The sequence below is a fragment of the Frieseomelitta varia genome, unplaced genomic scaffold, assembly GCF_011392965.1.
Source record: "Frieseomelitta varia isolate USP_RPSP 00005682 unplaced genomic scaffold, Fvar_1.2 scaffold_731, whole genome shotgun sequence".
NCBI classification, from domain to species: domain Eukaryota; kingdom Metazoa; phylum Arthropoda; class Insecta; order Hymenoptera; family Apidae; genus Frieseomelitta; species Frieseomelitta varia.
Window position 1 is genome coordinate 134,237 of NW_025110514.1, and position 20,582 is coordinate 154,818.

Here is a 20,582-nt window from a genome sequence, read left to right on the forward strand (position 1 = left end):
TACAAGTCACTAAAAATAGATCAGCTTATGTTCGAAACATGTTTTTTGACAATTTATTAGAAATCCATAAAAAAATCGTTTAGTTATAGCATACATCTTGTATATATTTCCTCTAGTCACTTTATTGTAACGTACAAAGCGAAACAAAATAAATTATAAATAAAAAACAAAAATTAAGTTTGGATTAGTATTAATTTTATCTTAGTCTTTCTTGGTTGCTCATCAAAAACAAATGGGTAGACATATGTTACGCTAAATACGCTGAATGTTTTTAGTTTATAATTTATATAAAAAAATCAAAAGATAATGTATAAAAATATTGAAACACTTTTTTTTATAATAACTCTGGAAAAATATAATACATATTATCAAATATTTAATCGTTGTGTATCTATTAATAAATTCTGTACTAGTTCATATTTAAGTATTTCGTTTTGTCATATTGAAACATCATGAAAACATTGGAGCAGTTATGAAAATCATAAATGTAAGTGTCAAAATTAAATTTGTATTTTAAACAAATGTTTTACTTTATTTAATGTGTCAAGAGCAGCTTCAGCTTGTCGAACTGCAGGCTCCGCTCTTGCTAAATCTTCATCGCATCTTCTTTGTTTTTCTGCTACTGCTTCCTTTATTTCTGCTACCTTCGCCTCTTCTTCAGACACTGTACAAGAATTTTTTACTTAATTTTTTATATTTTTTATTTTATAATACAATAAAGTTATAAGAATGTAATAATATTACAATTACAATGATGTTAGGATATTATGACATAAGATTGTATATTAGTTATATTATACATATAATGATAAGTTCACTAATATGTCTATCAATACGTAAATTTATCAAATAGTTATTAGTGAACTGGACTTAATGAATTTTTATGTATTTGAGAAATTTAAAATTACAAGAATGGAATACAGATATATATTAAAAAAGCAGAAATATATTAAAATACAATATAATTATATTATGATGTAATTAATATAATTATAATATAATAAGTAAAATAGAACATAATAAAATATTATTATAATATTACCTATATTATATTAACATATAATAAAATATATTAAAATCCAAAGCAGGGTACTTTTTATGATGTTTATTCTTTAAATGGTCTAGGCGACTATAATAATTTATATTATGTTACAAAAATTTATATTTTTTCTGATAAAAATTAGTAATAAAAATAAGTCAAATGAAAAATTATAAATCAACAATCTAACAAATACAGTATATGTATAATATATAATATAATATATATATGCACAATAAAGCACATATATATAAAATACAAAATTGCATAAATATTCGAACTGTAATTATTAATATCAAAGAATAAATAAAAATAAATTTAAGACAATTGAACATGAAAAAGTAAAGCTTAACCGATAGCTTTCTCCGCTTCCGCTTTAGTATTCTCTGCTCGAACTTCCGCAAGAATTTTATCCGCTATTTCATTCTTCTTCTTCAATTCGATTTCTTGCGCTGCTAATACAACTCTTAGTTCGCTGACCTATCGGTTAACGTTCATAGTTTGTGAATTTATTAAATCAACTATATTTATTAAGTTATCCTACAAATAATGTTTTTTTTTTTTTTTGGAAAATTAAATTTAAGACAACTGATGTTGTTGTTATAGAAATGTTAAAAAATTGCATGTAATAAAAAACTTAATAAAAAAAGATAATGAACTATAAAATTACGAGAAAACTCATCATTCATCGAGTCGGAGATTTTTTTCTAATATTGATAATAAAATCATTTTCTAATATTGATAATAATTACTTGAACAGCACAAGATTCTAGTTTCTCCAAACCGTTTTTCAATCTTTCTATCATTGCTTTTACGTCGTAGGTTCTTTCTACGAGCAACTTCGAGTACAAAGAAATTTGCTCCAAGAACGTCTTCGGTGTCGTGTAGTTGTATCTTCTTTCATTTTGTAAATAAAGCGAGGAAATGTCATCGACGCTAGTGTGAACGTACGACATGAACAGAGAAGCTGACGGTTTATATTCATTCGGTAGATCTTCTAATTCCTGCAATTTGTAAGTAACATAATGAATTTAATAAGAGAGAAAGTGAAGTAGTGTTAGGAAGATAAATTAAGTTTATTCGTAATAATCGAGTGAAGCGACTTCATTATCTGGTTTCTTATACAAGGTGCCTCTGAAATTATGGTATCGTCTTATAAAAAAATCGGTTATAAAAAGAATTAAAAAGCATAATATGTACTTTTTATATATTCAATTTCTAGTACTTAAATTTTTTACTTTACGTAATTTCTGAATTCTATCAAATATGGAATCTTTTAAATTTTATTTATACTTCAAGTAATATATCCCTCTTAAAGCCTTTTCTTGATTAACTCATAAAATTGAAATCTAGAATTATTTTGATGGTGTTTTTTGATTAAATAGGTCTTAAATGAAAGGCATATATTTGAAAATAATCGTATTATTATTAAAAAAAAAGCGGTGTACTTGCTTGAATTCGTTCATATATTCCAAGAAGTAATAATGTTATCATTGAAAGGCAGATAATATTTGTCAAAAGCATTTTTTACACAATTGATATCAATTACTTATTAGTCTTTAATATTGTATTTTTTTTTTTAACAAAAGAAATACATGAATAACATATTTATCTGCAAAGATTTGAACAACATTGATATTTACTTAAAACGATTAGTTTTTGAATGTTATATGCATCAATGATTAGCTTTTGAATGCCGTGCATTGACAAAGTAATAAACGGAGGAACAATTCACATCTGGAAATTTTAGTGTATAATAATGTGTACTTCCTAGTTTTTTAATTTCTTTATATCAACTTTATGTTGAGTTCTTTAGAACAGAAAATCAGCATTATATCATCACGTTTGTTAATTTTATTTGAACGCTTGAAAAATTTCTAAAGTCAATTTTTGAAAAACAGAATTGTCTTGATTTATTGTTTTATATAGAATTATTCTTCATTGATTGTTGCTCGAACCATGATTTCAGATATTGCACACTCTGTATGTACAATTCAGAATACGTATTTGCATGTTTTCAGTTAATTAGCCGGAACTCGTTCGCTAAGAATAAAAACGAGGCAGCTAACTGATTTTACTGAGATTAAAATGAACAATATGAACATAATGAAGGAAGTGGAACTGATTTAAAATTAATTAAATTCGTGGTACTCGTATATTCTTCGGTTAATTAAGTACAATTAATAAAACGAATACTGAACTTACGTAACGAAAATTATAACAAATTGTAACATTTATTATATTCGTTTTCGTTCAATGTTCAAATTCAGTAAAAATTTGAGACAAAAATCGTGCAAGTCTTCACATACTATGTGAAATACTTAATAAATTGATCTTATAAACATTTCAATATAATATATAACCTAATAAAAATATAATAAATATATAATATACATCTAATATAAATATATAATATACATCTTTTTATTCATACAGATTAAGTGATCTCGTTAAGTTAAATTACAATTTTACTAAAATATACTAAACAATCTTACTTCCAAGAACCTCGTGGAAACGGATCTCAAAGCATCCTCTGGCCAAGGTTGAAACCAGTTGATCGAAGTATTGTTTACAATTGCTGGAAACTGTCTAGCCCTGGTTCTTAAAGTTGTGCCAACGGGAGAAAAGCAAAGAATGCATTTTAATCGATTTCGAACTCGATTAATGAAAAATTTCCAGCAATTTTCTTTAGTATCCATCATACCGGTTTGTCTTACCTACAATATAATGAATAAATGTCGATTTATCATGCCATGATAAAGGTACATACTATAAAAATGAAAGAAAAATATGATTCTTGCTATCTGCAAAAAATTTTTAAATTGCTATTAAATATTATATAATATATTATCATATATTATTAATTTTATAATATTATATGATAATATTATAAAATATAATTCAGATAAAATACTACATTTGTTATAATATATTATATGGCATTATATTATTATTATAATAATATATAATTGTATGATTTACAAAATGTTTTTAAATTGGTAGAGCAACTTTGAAAAAAAGATAAATGTAAAGTGAAATATTTAAATAAATTATTCTATTATGTAATTAATGTTTATTATAAATATAGCTATTATAATAATAACATAAATAAAAATTAACGAAAAGAATCGAAACTAATCAAAAAAATTTTTGTTGTTGATAATAAAGATCGACAATCAAAAAATATTATCATTAATAATAGTTATCAATAGTTAACAATAGTTAATTGAAAACAATCTGTATCACTTAATACCAGTAATTCAGACATACTGTCATTGCTGATGATAGTTATCGAATCAAAAAAAGTTACATCGGTAATTCTCTTTCCGCTGTTTTCGCTGAACAAAAAATTTTTATGATTTACAGTAGATATTCGCAAAATCATTTAAATTGAGATACAAATTTTTATACTTTAATATTTTCAAAACGCAATAAACGCAATAAACTAAAAATTAAAAATTATATATTGTCCTAATATTTATTTTATTAATTTTACTTTATAAATTATTTTATTCATATTTGATGATAGATCTGAAGATATTGTCATATTTTTATTTTTATGTAAAGTAACTATATAATTGTGATATTATGTAATTTGTTATCTTTTCTTTATTAAATAATCACATAAAACAGTTAAACTTTTGACAAGTTTGATATATTCATCTTTGTAAAAGTTAATATTGAAAATATATATGTGTTTATGTTTGTAAAAGTTAATACTGAAAATATATATGTGTTTATGTTTGTAAAAGTTAATACTGAAAATATATATGTGTTTCTATATATTAATGTGGAATTCGTAATGAACTATAAATAAAGAATATAAATATAAAATCGTATTTGTTAGATAAATAAGTGCATACTATTACAAAGAAATTTTGTTCGAAGATTCGAAACATTAATTAATAACTATAATTTTCTTTTTAAGTAGTTTAATAACAGTGTTTCTTTTGCAATAAGTCTATTTAGGAAAAAATCTATACTAAATGAATATCAACATTAAATAAAAGTTTACGTAGAGTACATATAGAAAAACTGACTGAAATAAAATTATTCTTGTCGCAAGTAAAAAATTATTTATACATATTAAAAAATTTAAATCGACGTGATTTTAAATAAATAAATAAATAATGAAACATACTTCATTTCTTAAGGCATTAACGATATTATCCACTTCATCATCGGCGAATAATTCGGAAATTTCGCCGAAAGCAAGCATATCGTTCATGAGTACTAAAAATTTTTCATCGGCAACGTGAGAATCAGTCATCACAAAAGTAATCCCAATTCCTTTCAATCCAGATTTTAAATATAAATTGGATAAATCGGCTCTTAGATCATATATCGAATAACCAGTTCGTAATTGTATCTGAAAAACCTGAAATATGAAGGATAGATTCATTTTTATTTAGGTATTACTTACATTTTATGCCTATACGTTAACTTTAATCCGATTAAAAAGAATTTCATAGTAAAATTTCATAGTAAAAGTTTATAGCTAAATATATATATAAGGCCGCGGCAAATTGATTCTTTAAATACCAAAAATTTCACTATAATATCACTATATTGCTTTCTTGCTGTCACTTAGAATATTTTCGATTCAATTAAAATGGAATGAATAGACTCTAATAGAATAATAGAAGATTTTATGCATATTTACAGAATATTTAAAAATTCAACGTTGCATAACATGCACATAATGTGAAAAAATAATGTAAAATATCTATAATTTTTGGTATGTAAAATAATTTCCTATCCAGGTATTATTCTTTTTTGTAATTATATTCTATAATATTCTATCACATTCTATTATATTTTATAATTGAATTCTAATATAATATATAATTACATTCTCAAAAATATAAATTTGCATAAAATTTAAATTTACATCCTTATTGCATCTGTTATAATGATTTGTTGAATATTACTCTAGTATTATCAAGAATTTACATTTTGACTAAGAATCTAAGAAAGATGGCATAAACTATATCGTTTATTGTATCTACAATTTTTTAAATTATTTTTTATTATAGTAGTTGACCTACTATAATATTGTCCTATTTTTACTTAGAATTTGAAGAATATAAGTGCGATTTCTTAATGGATGTTACGAAAAGCAGGCGTATAATGAAAGAGAAAGAGAGAGAAGAAGAAGAAGAAGAAGAAAGAAACGAGGATAATATTTTACACTTTGAAAAATATCTCAAGTTTTTGGAGAATAACATTTCATATTATTTCATAATTCATAATAATTAAAAATAATTTGTAGGAAACACTGCAAGTACCAAACTTGAAAAATCTTGATTTTTATCAAGAAGTATTATTTTTATAAAATAATCAGTTATCGATACTGTTAAAACATCAGTAGTAAATAATTTAAACTTGGACAACATTTTTTTCTGCTGAAAAATTTGATGTTTGACATTTGCAATGCTTCTTTACAAATAGATTCTTTTTAATTAATTAATAGCAGAAGTTTGTGAATTATTAATAGTAAAGTAAAGAAGTTTATTTTCTACAGTAAAATTCACATTACGTTATCTGAAGATTTATTTATTATGTTATAATATTAAATCTGATGTGAGTCTATTTATTATAAAAAAGTTATAGGAAGAGAATAATTAATAAACTAAAAACTATTAAATAATCAATTGTTAATAAAACGTTAAAATCCTCTAATAAAATAAATTGTAAAAGATACTAATATGTTTAATATACAATAATTCTTCATATTTAAATTTATATTTAATGATGTATATTTAATAATGCATATATAATTAATCGTAGTATATATACGTATACATATTATTGATGTATGTATGTATGTATACATATTATTAATCATAATAAATCATACACATTTAATACACCATATGTGCACTATCTATATTTAAACATAAATTTAAATATGTGAAATTATTGTATATTAAACATATTAGTTTTATCGGAAGAATTTAATTAATTTCTTTTATTAAGGATTGTTTATTCAATAATTTTATTAATTTGTTTAATAGTTTATTAATTTATTAACCTTCTATATTTTTTCATAATAAATTATTTATTTAATAATTTTATGAATTTGTTTACCTTTTATCTTGTTCATCTTTCTATTTGTTCACAATAAATATCTTAGTATGTAAAGAAAATATTTAAATATAAAGATTTACTGTAATATCTTTATTAAAAAATTAGAATTTTGCAAATAATCTTTGCAAAAGTACCTCTAAACCCGAAATAAATGATGCAAGGCTAGAAAGAGATTGCTTTCCGCTTCCTCCAACCCCCACAAGCAACGCGTTTCCTCTTGGTGACTCCAGAATACGATTTATCTGACAAATCTGATACATAGCATCTTCGAATAAAACCAGATTCATTGCCGCCACCTATTCGAAGATGAAAATTCATACATAGAAGTTTTTAATGCTCGAATTAAAACAAAAATAGTTTTTACTTATTTGATCAATTCATTTTGATTGAATGTAAGTATACAGGATGTTTCGTAACTTGTGGGACCCACTTCCGGAGCTGCTTGTACGCCTAAAAATAATGAAAAAAAGTCATATAAATATATGTTCTATCTGTCTTCGTTTATGAGATGTATAATGAATTTTCTGTTTTAATTATTTTTGCAAAAGATGCTCGAAATGACCTTGCATTTGAAGACAACCCTGCACGTGTCTTATCACTGATCTGGTTATTCTCTCTATCATTCCTAGTGTTCCTCGAATTTGTCGGAAGCCTTGCTTTATTCTATTTCGTAGTATTTCAGCATTTTCAATCGATGTTACGTATACAATAGATTTTAAATGTCCCCACAAATGAAAATCTAATGGATTCAAATCCGGAGAACAAGCAGGCCATGCAATAGGATCTCTACGACCACTCCATTTATTTGCAAAGTGTTGATTTAAAATGCGGTATGCGGTTTATGCATGATGGAGCACCGCCGCATTTTAGCAGAGTGGCTAGGCAATTTTTAAATAGGACATATATTTATATGACTTTTTGTCATTATTTTTAGGCGTATAATCAGCTCCGACAAGTTACGAAACATCCTGTATATCTAGCTAATGCAAGGTTATAAGATTTGAGTCACATCTTTAATATTATTATATTTAATATTATTATCTTTAATAATATTTTATATTATATTTTATTACAAATAAAAAATTATATATATTATGAATATTTTATTTATTTGGTCCCACGAACTAAAGTAAATAATAACTAATTTTACAAAACAATTTTATTGCAAAAATTTATATATTGTACATAATTGTAATATAGAAATATAATAGAAAGTTATTAATTGTAAAAATGTAAATGAATATTGAAATACTTTCGTATATACAAATTGTTTCATTATAGATAACGATCTAGTTATATTCTTTTCAATTGATAAAATGATTAAAAAATTCAATCGTTTTTCGAATATAATTCTTCTTTATATATTCTAAATATTTATTTTTCGTTTTGAGAAAAGATATATCCATCTATAGATATATAATACATTTTTGTTAAGATGTACCGTTTTGAAAAAATTAAATTAAAAAATTTTATGAATAAAATACATGTTTACTAAACCAGTTCTTAATTAAATATATTAAGAATTATTTTATTAAAAAATATCTTATATAATAATAATAATAATTAATGAATTTAATATATGTATATAATAATATATTTAAATAAATAAAATATATAAGTATTATGTATAATAATGTATTTAATATATATAAAATTATTACCAGTTCGTTATAATTAACCAAAGCTTCATTCAATAATTTTGTTAAGTGTTGCCAATCTTTTATTGGCATGTATTTTGGTTCACCGATTCCTTCCGCAAAATGACAGTATATCATTGGTTCGGCAAATATAATATTCTCATCCATTTCCTGTGTTTATAAGTGAGATTATTAAATTTATAATTGGCAACTATAGTTTACAAACTTACAGCAATATTCTTGCGAAGCGACTCCTTCAATAATTGCTGAAAGGTTTTTTTATCTTCAGCACTGATTAATTTATCAGAATACACCCTTGTTGCTTCATGAATGTACAATTTGATCAAATGATTTGCAGTTGGCACAGTCTCACCATTTGCAAAAATTATGCCCTTGAACGAAGAATAGAACTCCATATATACATATATTTCAAATAAAAACTAAAATAAGAAAGTATTTTTATTTCAATAAATATGATAGATATTATCATAAATATAACAAAAACTAGTTTGCAATATAATCAAACAATATAACGTATAGTATAGCCGTCAAATTTTTAATATCGATTTATTATCAATATGCTTATTGACATTTATTAAATTACAGAAATATGTTACTCTAATTTTCTGACTTGCTTCATTATACAGAGTGTCTCACGTAACGATTTTTCATGATTTTTCAAGTACTTGCGATAATCTGGCAAAAAAAAATGTTCTAAACAAAAGCTGATCTGTTTTCGATTGGCTATACAATGCAACAAAAAAAATTTCCAAAAATTTTTTTTTCAATAATTGTCAAGGTCACCTTCGTTTTTTTTTTAAATGGCACTATATTTTTGACTTAATAGTATTATAGTTCGTATCTAGATGAATTCAACGACCTAGTATACCATAACCTTCGGATGACCTTGAAGGCAAAGAAATGAAAATTTCAATGACAATTAGCATGAATGGATGACAATAATTTGTGTTTATTATTAAGACTCGAAATTACATTCAATTCAGGAACCTTGAGTAATTGAACGGAAACGATTTCGTGAAAAATTCACAACAAATGTTGACACCGCTAATTATAGATTTTTTTTAAATATACTTTCATCCTCTTTTACACTTTCAATAATATATAATTTATCTTTTTCTTTCTTTTTACATTCATAAAATAAGTAAATAGTATATATAAATATATATTAAACTTGAGGTGAGTCACTGAAATGCGGCATTTAAAACAGGAAAAATATTTTCAAAATTTAAACATTGTTAGATATGTAATTTAAATAATTTATTTACATAATTAAATTTATCTTGTAGTTGGTTTTGAATAATCAATCATTTAAACAATTGAAATTTGAACAATCGATTTCGGAGAATCGATGTTCTACTGAACTTTTAAAAATTAAATTGTAACAAAAATTTATATGTTTCTAATTAAACTTCTTTTACTTAAATAAATCTTACCTGAAAGATATTTGAAAGATCGCGTAGATTGAACACATAGTGAAATTTGATTGCTGTTGGTAAGAATGTCGATGAAATTTTTTTGTGACAATACAATGCTGTGTTTAATAATGATTCTGAAATTTTCATCAGCGCTAAGTTAAATTTGTTAACAGGATTTGTTAGATGTTGTTCCAGCATTTGACTGTAGATCAATACTAAATTGTCTTCGGTTGGAAAACTGTGAAAATCAATGAAAATAAATTTTTAGTGAATAGGGAAACTTTTTTTATTATAAATTACCTATAGTATTGGCCTAAGGTTGCACATTAGTTAGATTGGATGCACATTATGTGTGTCAAATATATAGGCTTATTTACAAAAATTAAGAAACAGTCCAGTTATAACTTTTTTATACATGAATAATCATGTATTTGTGTATGTTGAAGTGTAAGGAAAATACCTGTATAACAAATGTAATTTGTTAGTTACATAATTGCAGTGATAATATTTATAACAATACAATAAATAGAATACTAAATTAGTTTTAATTCGTAATATAAATGAAAAGAAATTATGGAAATCTCTGGCAATATTTATTGTGATATTTTGTTATAAAAAAAAAATTAATTACTATTTATTTTACTATTTATTCAAGAAAGAATATTAATAGAATGGTTATTCCAACGATTTTAAAAGTATTCTTCCAAAGTACGAAATAAAATACTTTTCATGATATAAAATATTAACATAATTGAAGAATCAACTCAATTTCTGGATTTAAATCCAACGAAAATTTATAAAATTACATCAAACGCCAATTGAGAATTTATTCTTTTATTAATAAAGTAGAATTAATGCAAAAAAAAGAAATGAGAAGAATATGGTCTAAGTTTTGTTTTAAATTAATCGAATCATTTATAAAAAATCGAAGTATTTTCCAACATTGCATTAGAATTCCACAAAAATTATAAGGATTTATACGCTGCTGTTTTTATTAAAAATAATTATCAAGCACGATATGTGATATGTTTTTCACTTTTATCATAAGGATTTTCATTGATTTTTTGTTTCAATATTAATTGTAACTTGTATAAAAATAAATCCAAAAAATATTTATATTCTATTAATATATTACCTCTTCACATTTGTATTTCCAATTTATGTATTTCTGAAATTAAAGAATAAACAACAGTTTTTTGAGGAATATGCTGTTTCCTAATTTTTGTCAGTAAATGTAGATCTTCTAATATCATTATACATTTCTAATATATAAGATTTATATATATTATAAATATATAATTAGTGATTTGCTTATCTAAAATCACAGTTGGACGGTAATTTATTTATTTCTAATCATTTTTATAATCAATTAATGACCAAATAATAATATTAATTATTAGGTTGGTGAAATGTCGTTTATTTGAGGTTTGAATTCGACAGATTAATACTTGTTAAAATTAATTAACAATCATTAATTAATAAATAATAGATAAATTTAGAATAATAAAACTAATCAATCGCTGAAAAAAATCATTATTAATGTAGATTATAGATCATGATAATATCTTAAATTACGTGTTATTAAAATTTCATCTGGAGAAACTATACATTTCATATAAATACATCAACCTAATATCTGAAATACAATTCTAGTATATTCTTCATTTTTTTGTAAATAAAAATACTATTTTGTGAATTGAAGCAATTGTATATATATTACTTAGATTAACTTTATTTTAGCTTACCTGACTGCAAAAACAGCGAAATGTCTTTGTAATCGGGGATTAATTGTGAAACTTCCAGCAGTTGGATTCATACATGATATATATTGTGTATTCTGAATTTCTTTCAATGTTAATTTCGTTCTATCGTACCTAAGTTAAATAATTCTGTATTACTCAAAATTATGCTAATTTGCCTTAAAATTAAAATTTAAGAAATCAATAACATAAAAAATATAAAAAAGTCAATAATAAAATAGCAAATTTTGAAAAATAATAATGGATTTTAATTAATTGGTCTTCTTAATATTTTAAGTGAATGAAACAATCTAAAGTATTTCATTTATCTTGAATATGTTAATATCTTAATTTAAATCCTTATTGTAAATTTAAAACGGCGAATCATGATCTTTTTTCTTATGAGATAATTAAAATACTTCTTTCAAATTTTAAAAAATAAATTAACAATTTGAACTTTTTAAATTAACAATTAATAAATTAACAAAATTAACAATTAATAAATTAACAAAATTAACAAAAAATAAATTAACAAAATTAACAAAAAATAAATTAACAATTTGAACTTTTTAAATTAACAATTAATTCAAAAACTGAATTGACAATTTTTCATACGTTTTATAATTGATTTAATATGTTTTATAATTCTTTATAAAAGTATGTGTGTTCGAAAATAATTACTTTAAATAATATTTTAATTTTGTATTAAAACCCATTGCGTTAAACAATAAGAGAACAGATAAAAGAATTACTTTGCATCTTTTTCTTATCTTCTATGCAATAAGTTTTATAAAATTAAAATTAAAATATATTAATAACAGTAGTACAAGTTAGCAACTTCCGTAAATAATTGAAAAGATGCATTAATTGAATTAAAAGAAAAATCTGATCTAATTTAAAAAAATTGCACATTGAAACTCGAAGAAATGATCTGCAGTGAAGAAAATCATGAATCCTAGTATTTGTTGTTTCGAACCAACTAATATTATTACGAAACAATTTTGTTTTTAATAGGCAGAAATAATTGTGAATAATTATTAAGAACTTTAGAAGAAATCTGCAATAAACGAAATATGTTCCTTCATTTGTTTAAAGAAAGTTTTGTTTTTCTACGATAAAATCATTAATCTTATTAAATTGCAACACCTTGAAAGTAATTTGCTATTCTGTCTATTTCAAAATTTACGGATAAAAATAAGGAACAATAGAAACATTCCTTTTGTAAGAAATAGTAATTACTTCAAAGATTTATTAGAGCAGAATTCCATTTATCTGAGTTGCACAAAACTAGAGTTTATGCAATATTGACTTTCTCTACAAACGATAATTTCTTGTTCAAATAATCCTTCACGCTGAAAGAAACGATTTCTAGAAGAAGAGTAATCGACCAATCATCAAAAATTTATTCTAATACAATTAAAAAAATTCATTTTAGTATAATTTAAGTAAATGGAATCTCTAGTATAATTAAATTTGCCATAATTCAAAATAACATTTTGCTAATAGAAACAAAAAAGAATTGAATGAATTTCTAGTTTAACAGTAATTCCGAATTTTGGCTTATAATATTCTGTATTTTTAAATAATACATAGATAAAAAGAAATGTTAGATCTTATATTCATAATATGGAAGATCGAAAGAACATGATATAAAGAAAATCGAAAAGAAAGAGAGGAGAGTATAGCGAAATAACCAAAATTGAGAAAAGCAGTTAAACTAGAAATTTATCAAAAATTGTACTTTCAATTTAAGTATTTAAAATATTTATATACCAGTGATTGTAGTCAATATGTTGTCTAATAAGTGTATGGGGTTGAACAGTTCCATAGGTATCAACTTCAGGCATATTCATATCATCAATAAAATAAATTAATTTTTTCATACCGGGTGGCCCATAATTTCTACCAGTTTTTTTCTCCAAATGTTTTTCCATGATCCTTTGCAGCATTTCTTAAATATGTAATTTTGTTATTATGTAATAATTTATGTCGTGTTAAATATATAATTAAACTTATGTTATGTGATAAAAGAAGAACAAATAGAAAATTATAGTTTTGAAAAAGGAACTTGTAATAATCTGAAAATTAAAAGGAATAAGACATAATAATAAAATTAATACTGCATTAATTTGGTATACATTATTAATTTGATTTAATTATCAACATGCTTGAAGCTTTATTATGCTATATATTTATTATATTAAAATTCTATTATAGTGTTTCTATTATTCTATTATAAATTATTTAATTATTATAAATTATTAAAATTTTATTATGAATTTTACTATATTTTACGATGAAAGATAATAAAAAAAAATAAAGATTTAATACAAAGAATAGAATTGTTTTATATTTATTTTATATTTATTATATTTAACACATTCATTAGAATAAGAAATATTTTCAACAATTTAAAATAATAAAATTTATAGTATTACGCACGTATATAAGTTATTGTCTCATTGTGTACATTCACTATTCTACAATACAATAAATACATACATAAATAGAAATATTTACTTTACAATTGTATTTCTTTATATTGAATAAAAATATGATTTGCATTTTGAATTTACTTTTTGTGTACGAAACGCTACATAGATAAAATATTTGTCTCAATAAATATATGTACAGTTACTCTTAATTTATAGAGATTTTCTTGAGAAAAGAATTGAAGATTAGTCTGAGATTTGAATTGAATGAGTCAATTGACTATTGGTAATAATATAGTTCATTCAAAATATATAATTATAATCGTCACACATCAGTAAGAATAATTAAAATTTTATTACCAGAGGTAGTATAATAATTAAGAGGCACATTGGCAATATTATAAGTGTCGGGAAGGGATGAAAGCTTTTCGGCAATGATTACGCTTTTTCCTGATCCTGCTGCACCTATCAACATTACTGGTACACGTTGTTGTATGAAAACATCCAGGAAAAAGTGTAGACGTGCAGTTTCTCCAGTTGACACCAAAGTAGACTACGAAACGAAATCGTTTATGAAAGTTTAATAGTTCTGCAGAAAGTCCACAAAATATAAAATATTTTATATACAAAATAGAAATCATTTATTATATTTAAATACTAAACTAAAAATTGTAACAAAAGTACCTATACAATAATTGATACTGAATATGATTGGTATGTACAAGTACCTATACAATGATGATAATGAATATGATGTTTGAAAAAGAAAATATCAAAAATTTTGTAGAGAAAGTGGATAAAATAATCTTGCTTGCACAGTCTGGTATTATCAATTAAGAAATGATTATACATGTAAAAATAAGTGAAACGTTAAATGAAACTTTTTTGTTCAACACTTACAACAAATTCAACATAACTACATTGCAAAAAAATATTTGTACACTCAGTTTTTTAAAAGTATAAATTTAAAATAATTTCTTGCAAAGACTTGAAGATTCTGAAGATTTATAACTGCTTAAAGCTTAGTGTCATTTTTAAGTGAAAAAATTAATTAAACGAACTTGAAGAGGTATATCAGAATCTAGTTCAAAGGGCCGTATTTTCTCACTCCATGGAACTAATTTTCTTGTTTCATTTTCGATGAAGAAATTAAATACATTGCTACCAGCAGGAAACTTAATAGTTTTAAATTCGTTTTGCCACCACTTATTAAACTCATTTCGCCAATCGATCAATTGATCTTGAAAAGTCGCTGATCCAAATGCCCAAATACAAGCGAACGCAAAGTATAATTCATACCTGTTCGTAAAAAATGATATGAAAACATTTGCAAATATGTAAATAATTATGCTAGCAGAGTCTGAATTATTATAGGTAGACAAAAATGTTTGGTTAATGGGATTTTCAAATAATAGAATAACAAATAATAATATTTGTGTCCAAATGAAGATTAAAACAATTTTACTTACTTTGATATTTAAGAATTAATAAAATTAATAAAATAAATTTCGATTTTTCAGAACTTAAAATTTATATCACCTTTAGTTATAAAATAACCTAATTTTTTAAATATAAGTAACTTTTTGTACTTTTTTTGTACTTCAAATTTCTTTTTCTTTTTGTTCAAACTATTACTTCTATTAATATTTTTAGTATTTCAACACAAGAAAGCATATTTTTATCATTTATAAACAAAATATTGATTTATCATGCTTTATTATCAGTGTTGTTTCTTATTAGTAAAATTTTGTATCTTGTACTTCAGTAGTTCTTTTTCCAATTGTGAAAATTATCATAAAGTACATATAAAAAAATTTAATATAAAAATAAGTATGTATTTATTACTGATAAATACTTTGTTTGGACAACAGAATTTGGGCAATAGAACATTCGAATATTAAAGTACAGAGGAATTCATTAAAATATTCTACTGTATATGTCAATTTATAGATATATAAATTTAAATATTGTTTCATTTATACCATTCCTTTGGGCAATCCGGTGTCACATTTTCTTTGACTAGAAAGTAATCTAGTAATTTACAAAGCATTTCCACGTGGCAAATTTCTGGCAATGGTGTAATTTTTTTAAACTTAAATTTTGTCACTTCTATGAGGGATGGGACATATTTATCGAATAGAATGGTTAAGTTTGCTCTTTCAGCTGGGTCTCTTGTTTCTATCCAGCTAATTGCAAATCTACGAAAATAATAATAATAAAAATTATTGAGTAATTACGAGACGTAATGTAAGTTTTCTGTTCCTTAATGTCTTGTTCATCACTTGTACGCTAATTTGATACATTTTTCTTATAAAATATGTAAAATCACGATATAAAAATGAATAAGTATGTTGAATGCTTGTGAGTAACTTAATAAGAATTTGATCTATTTACTATATTAATAAAAGAATCTGCAAATTTATTTATTTATCATTTTATTAATTTTTTATTATTGAATCATTTTGACACCATTAGGAGATAAAAAGGTGAAAAATAAAAAAAGAAAAGTAAGAAACAAATTAATATCCACCTCTTTGTTTTATATCATTATAAATAATAAGAACATTATATATATATACATACGCATTAGATTTCAAATAGTAATTCAAAATTATAATGAAGATATCTAATTTATGAAAAAATTTGTATCCTTTACAAATTCAATATTTTGTGTCAATGATTTATTCAATTAATTATATATGTAAATAAGATTAAAGTTATATTTTGAAAACTATAAACATTTCAGAAGCGTGAGCATATCAACAACTGAAACTTTTCTTCTGTAATAATAATGTTGTTATTGAAATAAATATTTCATATATTTTCACAGAAAGGAAAGAATAATGAAAAATTTATTAAAAAACGATTTTTGCTGTATTAATAATATTAATATTATTGGATTATTATATTATATTATATAATCATAATTATATTATTATGTAATAATTATATATAATATAAATATATTATATATAATATAAACAATAATATAATTATATAATAATAGTTATTTTTATATTATATTCTCTTTTATATTATATTCTCTCACTTTGCTAAAATTAGTGTCAAATAAAAAACAGTATGTCAAATTAATGTTTAAATTATTATCACACTATGTGTTCTTGCAACGCTTGCCAAACGCAGAAGAAGAATGAACATGAGAGTACCGAAAAAATATATCAATCATTCTGCTCGTGCGAATTATGAAAATGCTTCTAACATATTTATACTCTTTTAAAGAGATTTTTATCCTACTGATGTGTAAATAAATCATAATATACAAATATAATGAAATCGCAAAAGGAGTTTGAAAATGCAACAGTTGAAGTGAAATTTATACTATAACACTGCATCAAAATTCATTTATAGTCTAAAAAATCGAAGATTTGAAACTATTAAATACGGAAATCATAATTTTATTTGTTAATATTATAATGTTTATGTTTTTGATAACAATTTAAGAAAATATTACTATGAAAACTTTGTTACATCATTGTATAATTATTTCACAATTTTCTTTTAATTACTATGTTTTTTGAATAATTGTTTCTTCATAGCAATAAATTTTTAGTGTCTTTATGAATTTCGTTTGTTGTATAATGTAATTTTATAATATATACTATTGTTTAAAATGCTATAATTTTAATAGGAGAATTTAGACATTAAAACCAAAATAAATGTTTACTTACGGATACCATCCAATATCTTGTGGATTTATATAAAGAATTCCTGCCCTAGAAACAGTAGCTGGCGTCGCTGTCCTAAAATTTATTTTCAAATCTTACTTAATTCTTGCACAATAAATAATATTTATACATATACTATAAATTAAAAGTTCTAAAGAAATAAAATAAATATAATAAACAAACAACACAAACAGTGTCGAATATATACTGCAGATTTTTATACAAATGTATTTATTAAAAATTTAATAATTACACATTAATAGCTTAATATAATAATATATAAAATAATATATAAAATGTAGTAGATGAAATATTTAGTAGATAAAACTAATCTCTATCTAAGTCATATTTTTCAATTTATTTTCAAAAATATGTAAATTTTGCACGAAGCTCTGCAATCTAATTATTGTTTAATGTCAACAGATGCGTCAGGAACAAAAAATTTAAAATAAATGAAGTACCTAAGACAATTAATACTTATGTGAGACAATCAACAAAAGATTTCAACAGATATCTACAAATATAGAATATTCGGTAAAATTGGTACAACTGAGCAAGAGATGATTCTTATGAAAAAATAAATTGAAACTGTGAAATAAAGATTTTGCATTTTGGAGTTTTATTTTTGAGAAAAACAGTTTTAAAAATTTATGAGGCACATGTATTTTAACTTTAAATTTTTACTCGATTATCTCATAAATTCCTATTTTTATTTGTGTTTGTATTTATAAATATGATTAATATTATTATCTATTTCTTGACTTTCTATCGATCTATGCTATTATTTTGTATTTGAATTGAATGATTTTATTAATGTCGTGGGATCCATCTGAATATCATACCACAGTTCGATTACATATCGAAGCTCTTATTTCAGAAAAACAATGGTACCCAATTTTATCCTATTCTTTCCTAATTAATATTTCTGGATGTAAGTTGGGTTCATTAATATAGAAACTGTTTTGCAATATCGACTATAATAGTGCTCTTAAAATTAATATTGTTCTTTCAATTAAATTATAATAATTATAATAATTGTTATAATAATTAAATTATTATAATCCTTGTAATATCTATATTATTTGTATTTTAATTGCAAACAAGGACAGTATTTAATTTTAATTCTTCAACATCATTATTATTTATAAAATACAATTTTAATTCAATAAAAATATCATAAGCTGAATACTAAATCTTCTTGGCATAAGTCGTTATCACAAAAAATTTTATCTCAATTATCAGTGCATCTTTTGACCCCTAGTTGCAATGTTGCAACGTTAGGATAAAATTCTTCTTGGATACGCTTTACATTGAGAAATATTAATCCCAGGTGTGAAATCTCTTATCATAAACAGAAGTTTGTTCTCAATTAATTGTTAAGTGATATTATCGGACATTATAAGCCATAAAAATTTAACATTACATTATTTAATTTTACAATTTATTGATTTATGATAATATAAAAATAAAAATAAAAAATACAAAATAAAATAGATATTTCAAATTTTTGTAATATAATGTAAATTACTATATCATTGACTCTACGGTACTATTTCAAGATTAAAATCTAAAATTAATGCGATAAATTTGTATCAACAAATTATATTGAGTTCATTTTTTCGAGAACGAAGCCCCACATTTATTTTACATTTTCGAGTTATCTTTTCATGAAAAATCATCTCGTGCTTGGGTACTCGACACACTGTATATAACTTTTTTACAAAAGATGTGTTATGTTATATAAACAATTATTGCAATAATAATTGTAATTGTTAAATAAAAAAGTTACAAATGATAAAAAATTATTACCTAAGATTTGAAATCTCGAAGAGAAGTCTCATATGTGCCGTTAAAGCGATTCTTTCGTTACTAGCCAGAGTTAATACTTTGTTGTCATCCATTACAGTATTCAACGACTCAATCCACATCGGATCTATGTCACCGTCAAAAATGATCCATTTTGGATCGTTTCCCGTCATGTTTGCCTGATCTCTCATTATCACGGAGAACAATCTGATTGATTGAAATTATTATTTATTAAATATTAAGTTAACGTACAAGTGTACAAGTTAATAATGTAAGTTTATATATATATATATATACATACATAAATGAGAAAATAGAAAATTTAAAAAATAATGGATGAATAATGGATTGAAATTGAAATTATGGATGAATAATAAATTCTTAATTTGTTAAAAATGTTAAATTTTGTATTGCATATAATTATCTGTTTGTAAATCTATATCGCATACGGAGTGCTCCAGCATTTCCCAGCCAAATGCTGCTAAAATATTTTAGAAAATTGAGCTTTCGTTTAATACAACAACTTTTTCAAAATTACGCCATTTTCCCGTAAAAACTAAAATACTCTCTATATTGTTCACATATGGATATTTTTCGCATATTTTGCACATGCTTTTTGCATATTTTACATGCATAAACATTCGCAATCTAATTATAACTTTAATAATTGTTGCATATCTTCCACCATATTAGAAAAACGGAAAAAAAATATACAAT

General features: G+C 23.3%; 1 protein-coding gene across 1 annotated transcript in view; it reads right to left on the reverse strand.

Annotated features, from left to right (window-relative positions):
* The window catches only part of LOC122535516 (dynein beta chain, ciliary-like), a 93,545-nt gene that overhangs the window by 28,166 nt on the left and 44,797 nt on the right, over positions 1–20,582 (reverse strand). The window contains exons 24-39 of the mRNA XM_043667113.1: positions 19,869–20,072; positions 18,063–18,134; positions 16,356–16,571; positions 15,435–15,672; positions 14,734–14,926; positions 13,715–13,892; positions 11,948–12,076; positions 10,221–10,440; positions 8,997–9,158; positions 8,791–8,937; positions 7,264–7,425; positions 5,181–5,417; positions 3,535–3,756; positions 1,792–2,043; positions 1,393–1,519; positions 531–664 (exon numbers count right to left, since the gene is read on the reverse strand). Of these exons, the coding sequence (XP_043523048.1) occupies positions 531–664; positions 1,393–1,519; positions 1,792–2,043; positions 3,535–3,756; positions 5,181–5,417; positions 7,264–7,425; positions 8,791–8,937; positions 8,997–9,158; positions 10,221–10,440; positions 11,948–12,076; positions 13,715–13,892; positions 14,734–14,926; positions 15,435–15,672; positions 16,356–16,571; positions 18,063–18,134; positions 19,869–20,072 (2,893 nt within the window). The remainder of the gene's footprint in view (positions 1–530; positions 665–1,392; positions 1,520–1,791; positions 2,044–3,534; positions 3,757–5,180; positions 5,418–7,263; positions 7,426–8,790; positions 8,938–8,996; positions 9,159–10,220; positions 10,441–11,947; positions 12,077–13,714; positions 13,893–14,733; positions 14,927–15,434; positions 15,673–16,355; positions 16,572–18,062; positions 18,135–19,868; positions 20,073–20,582) is intronic.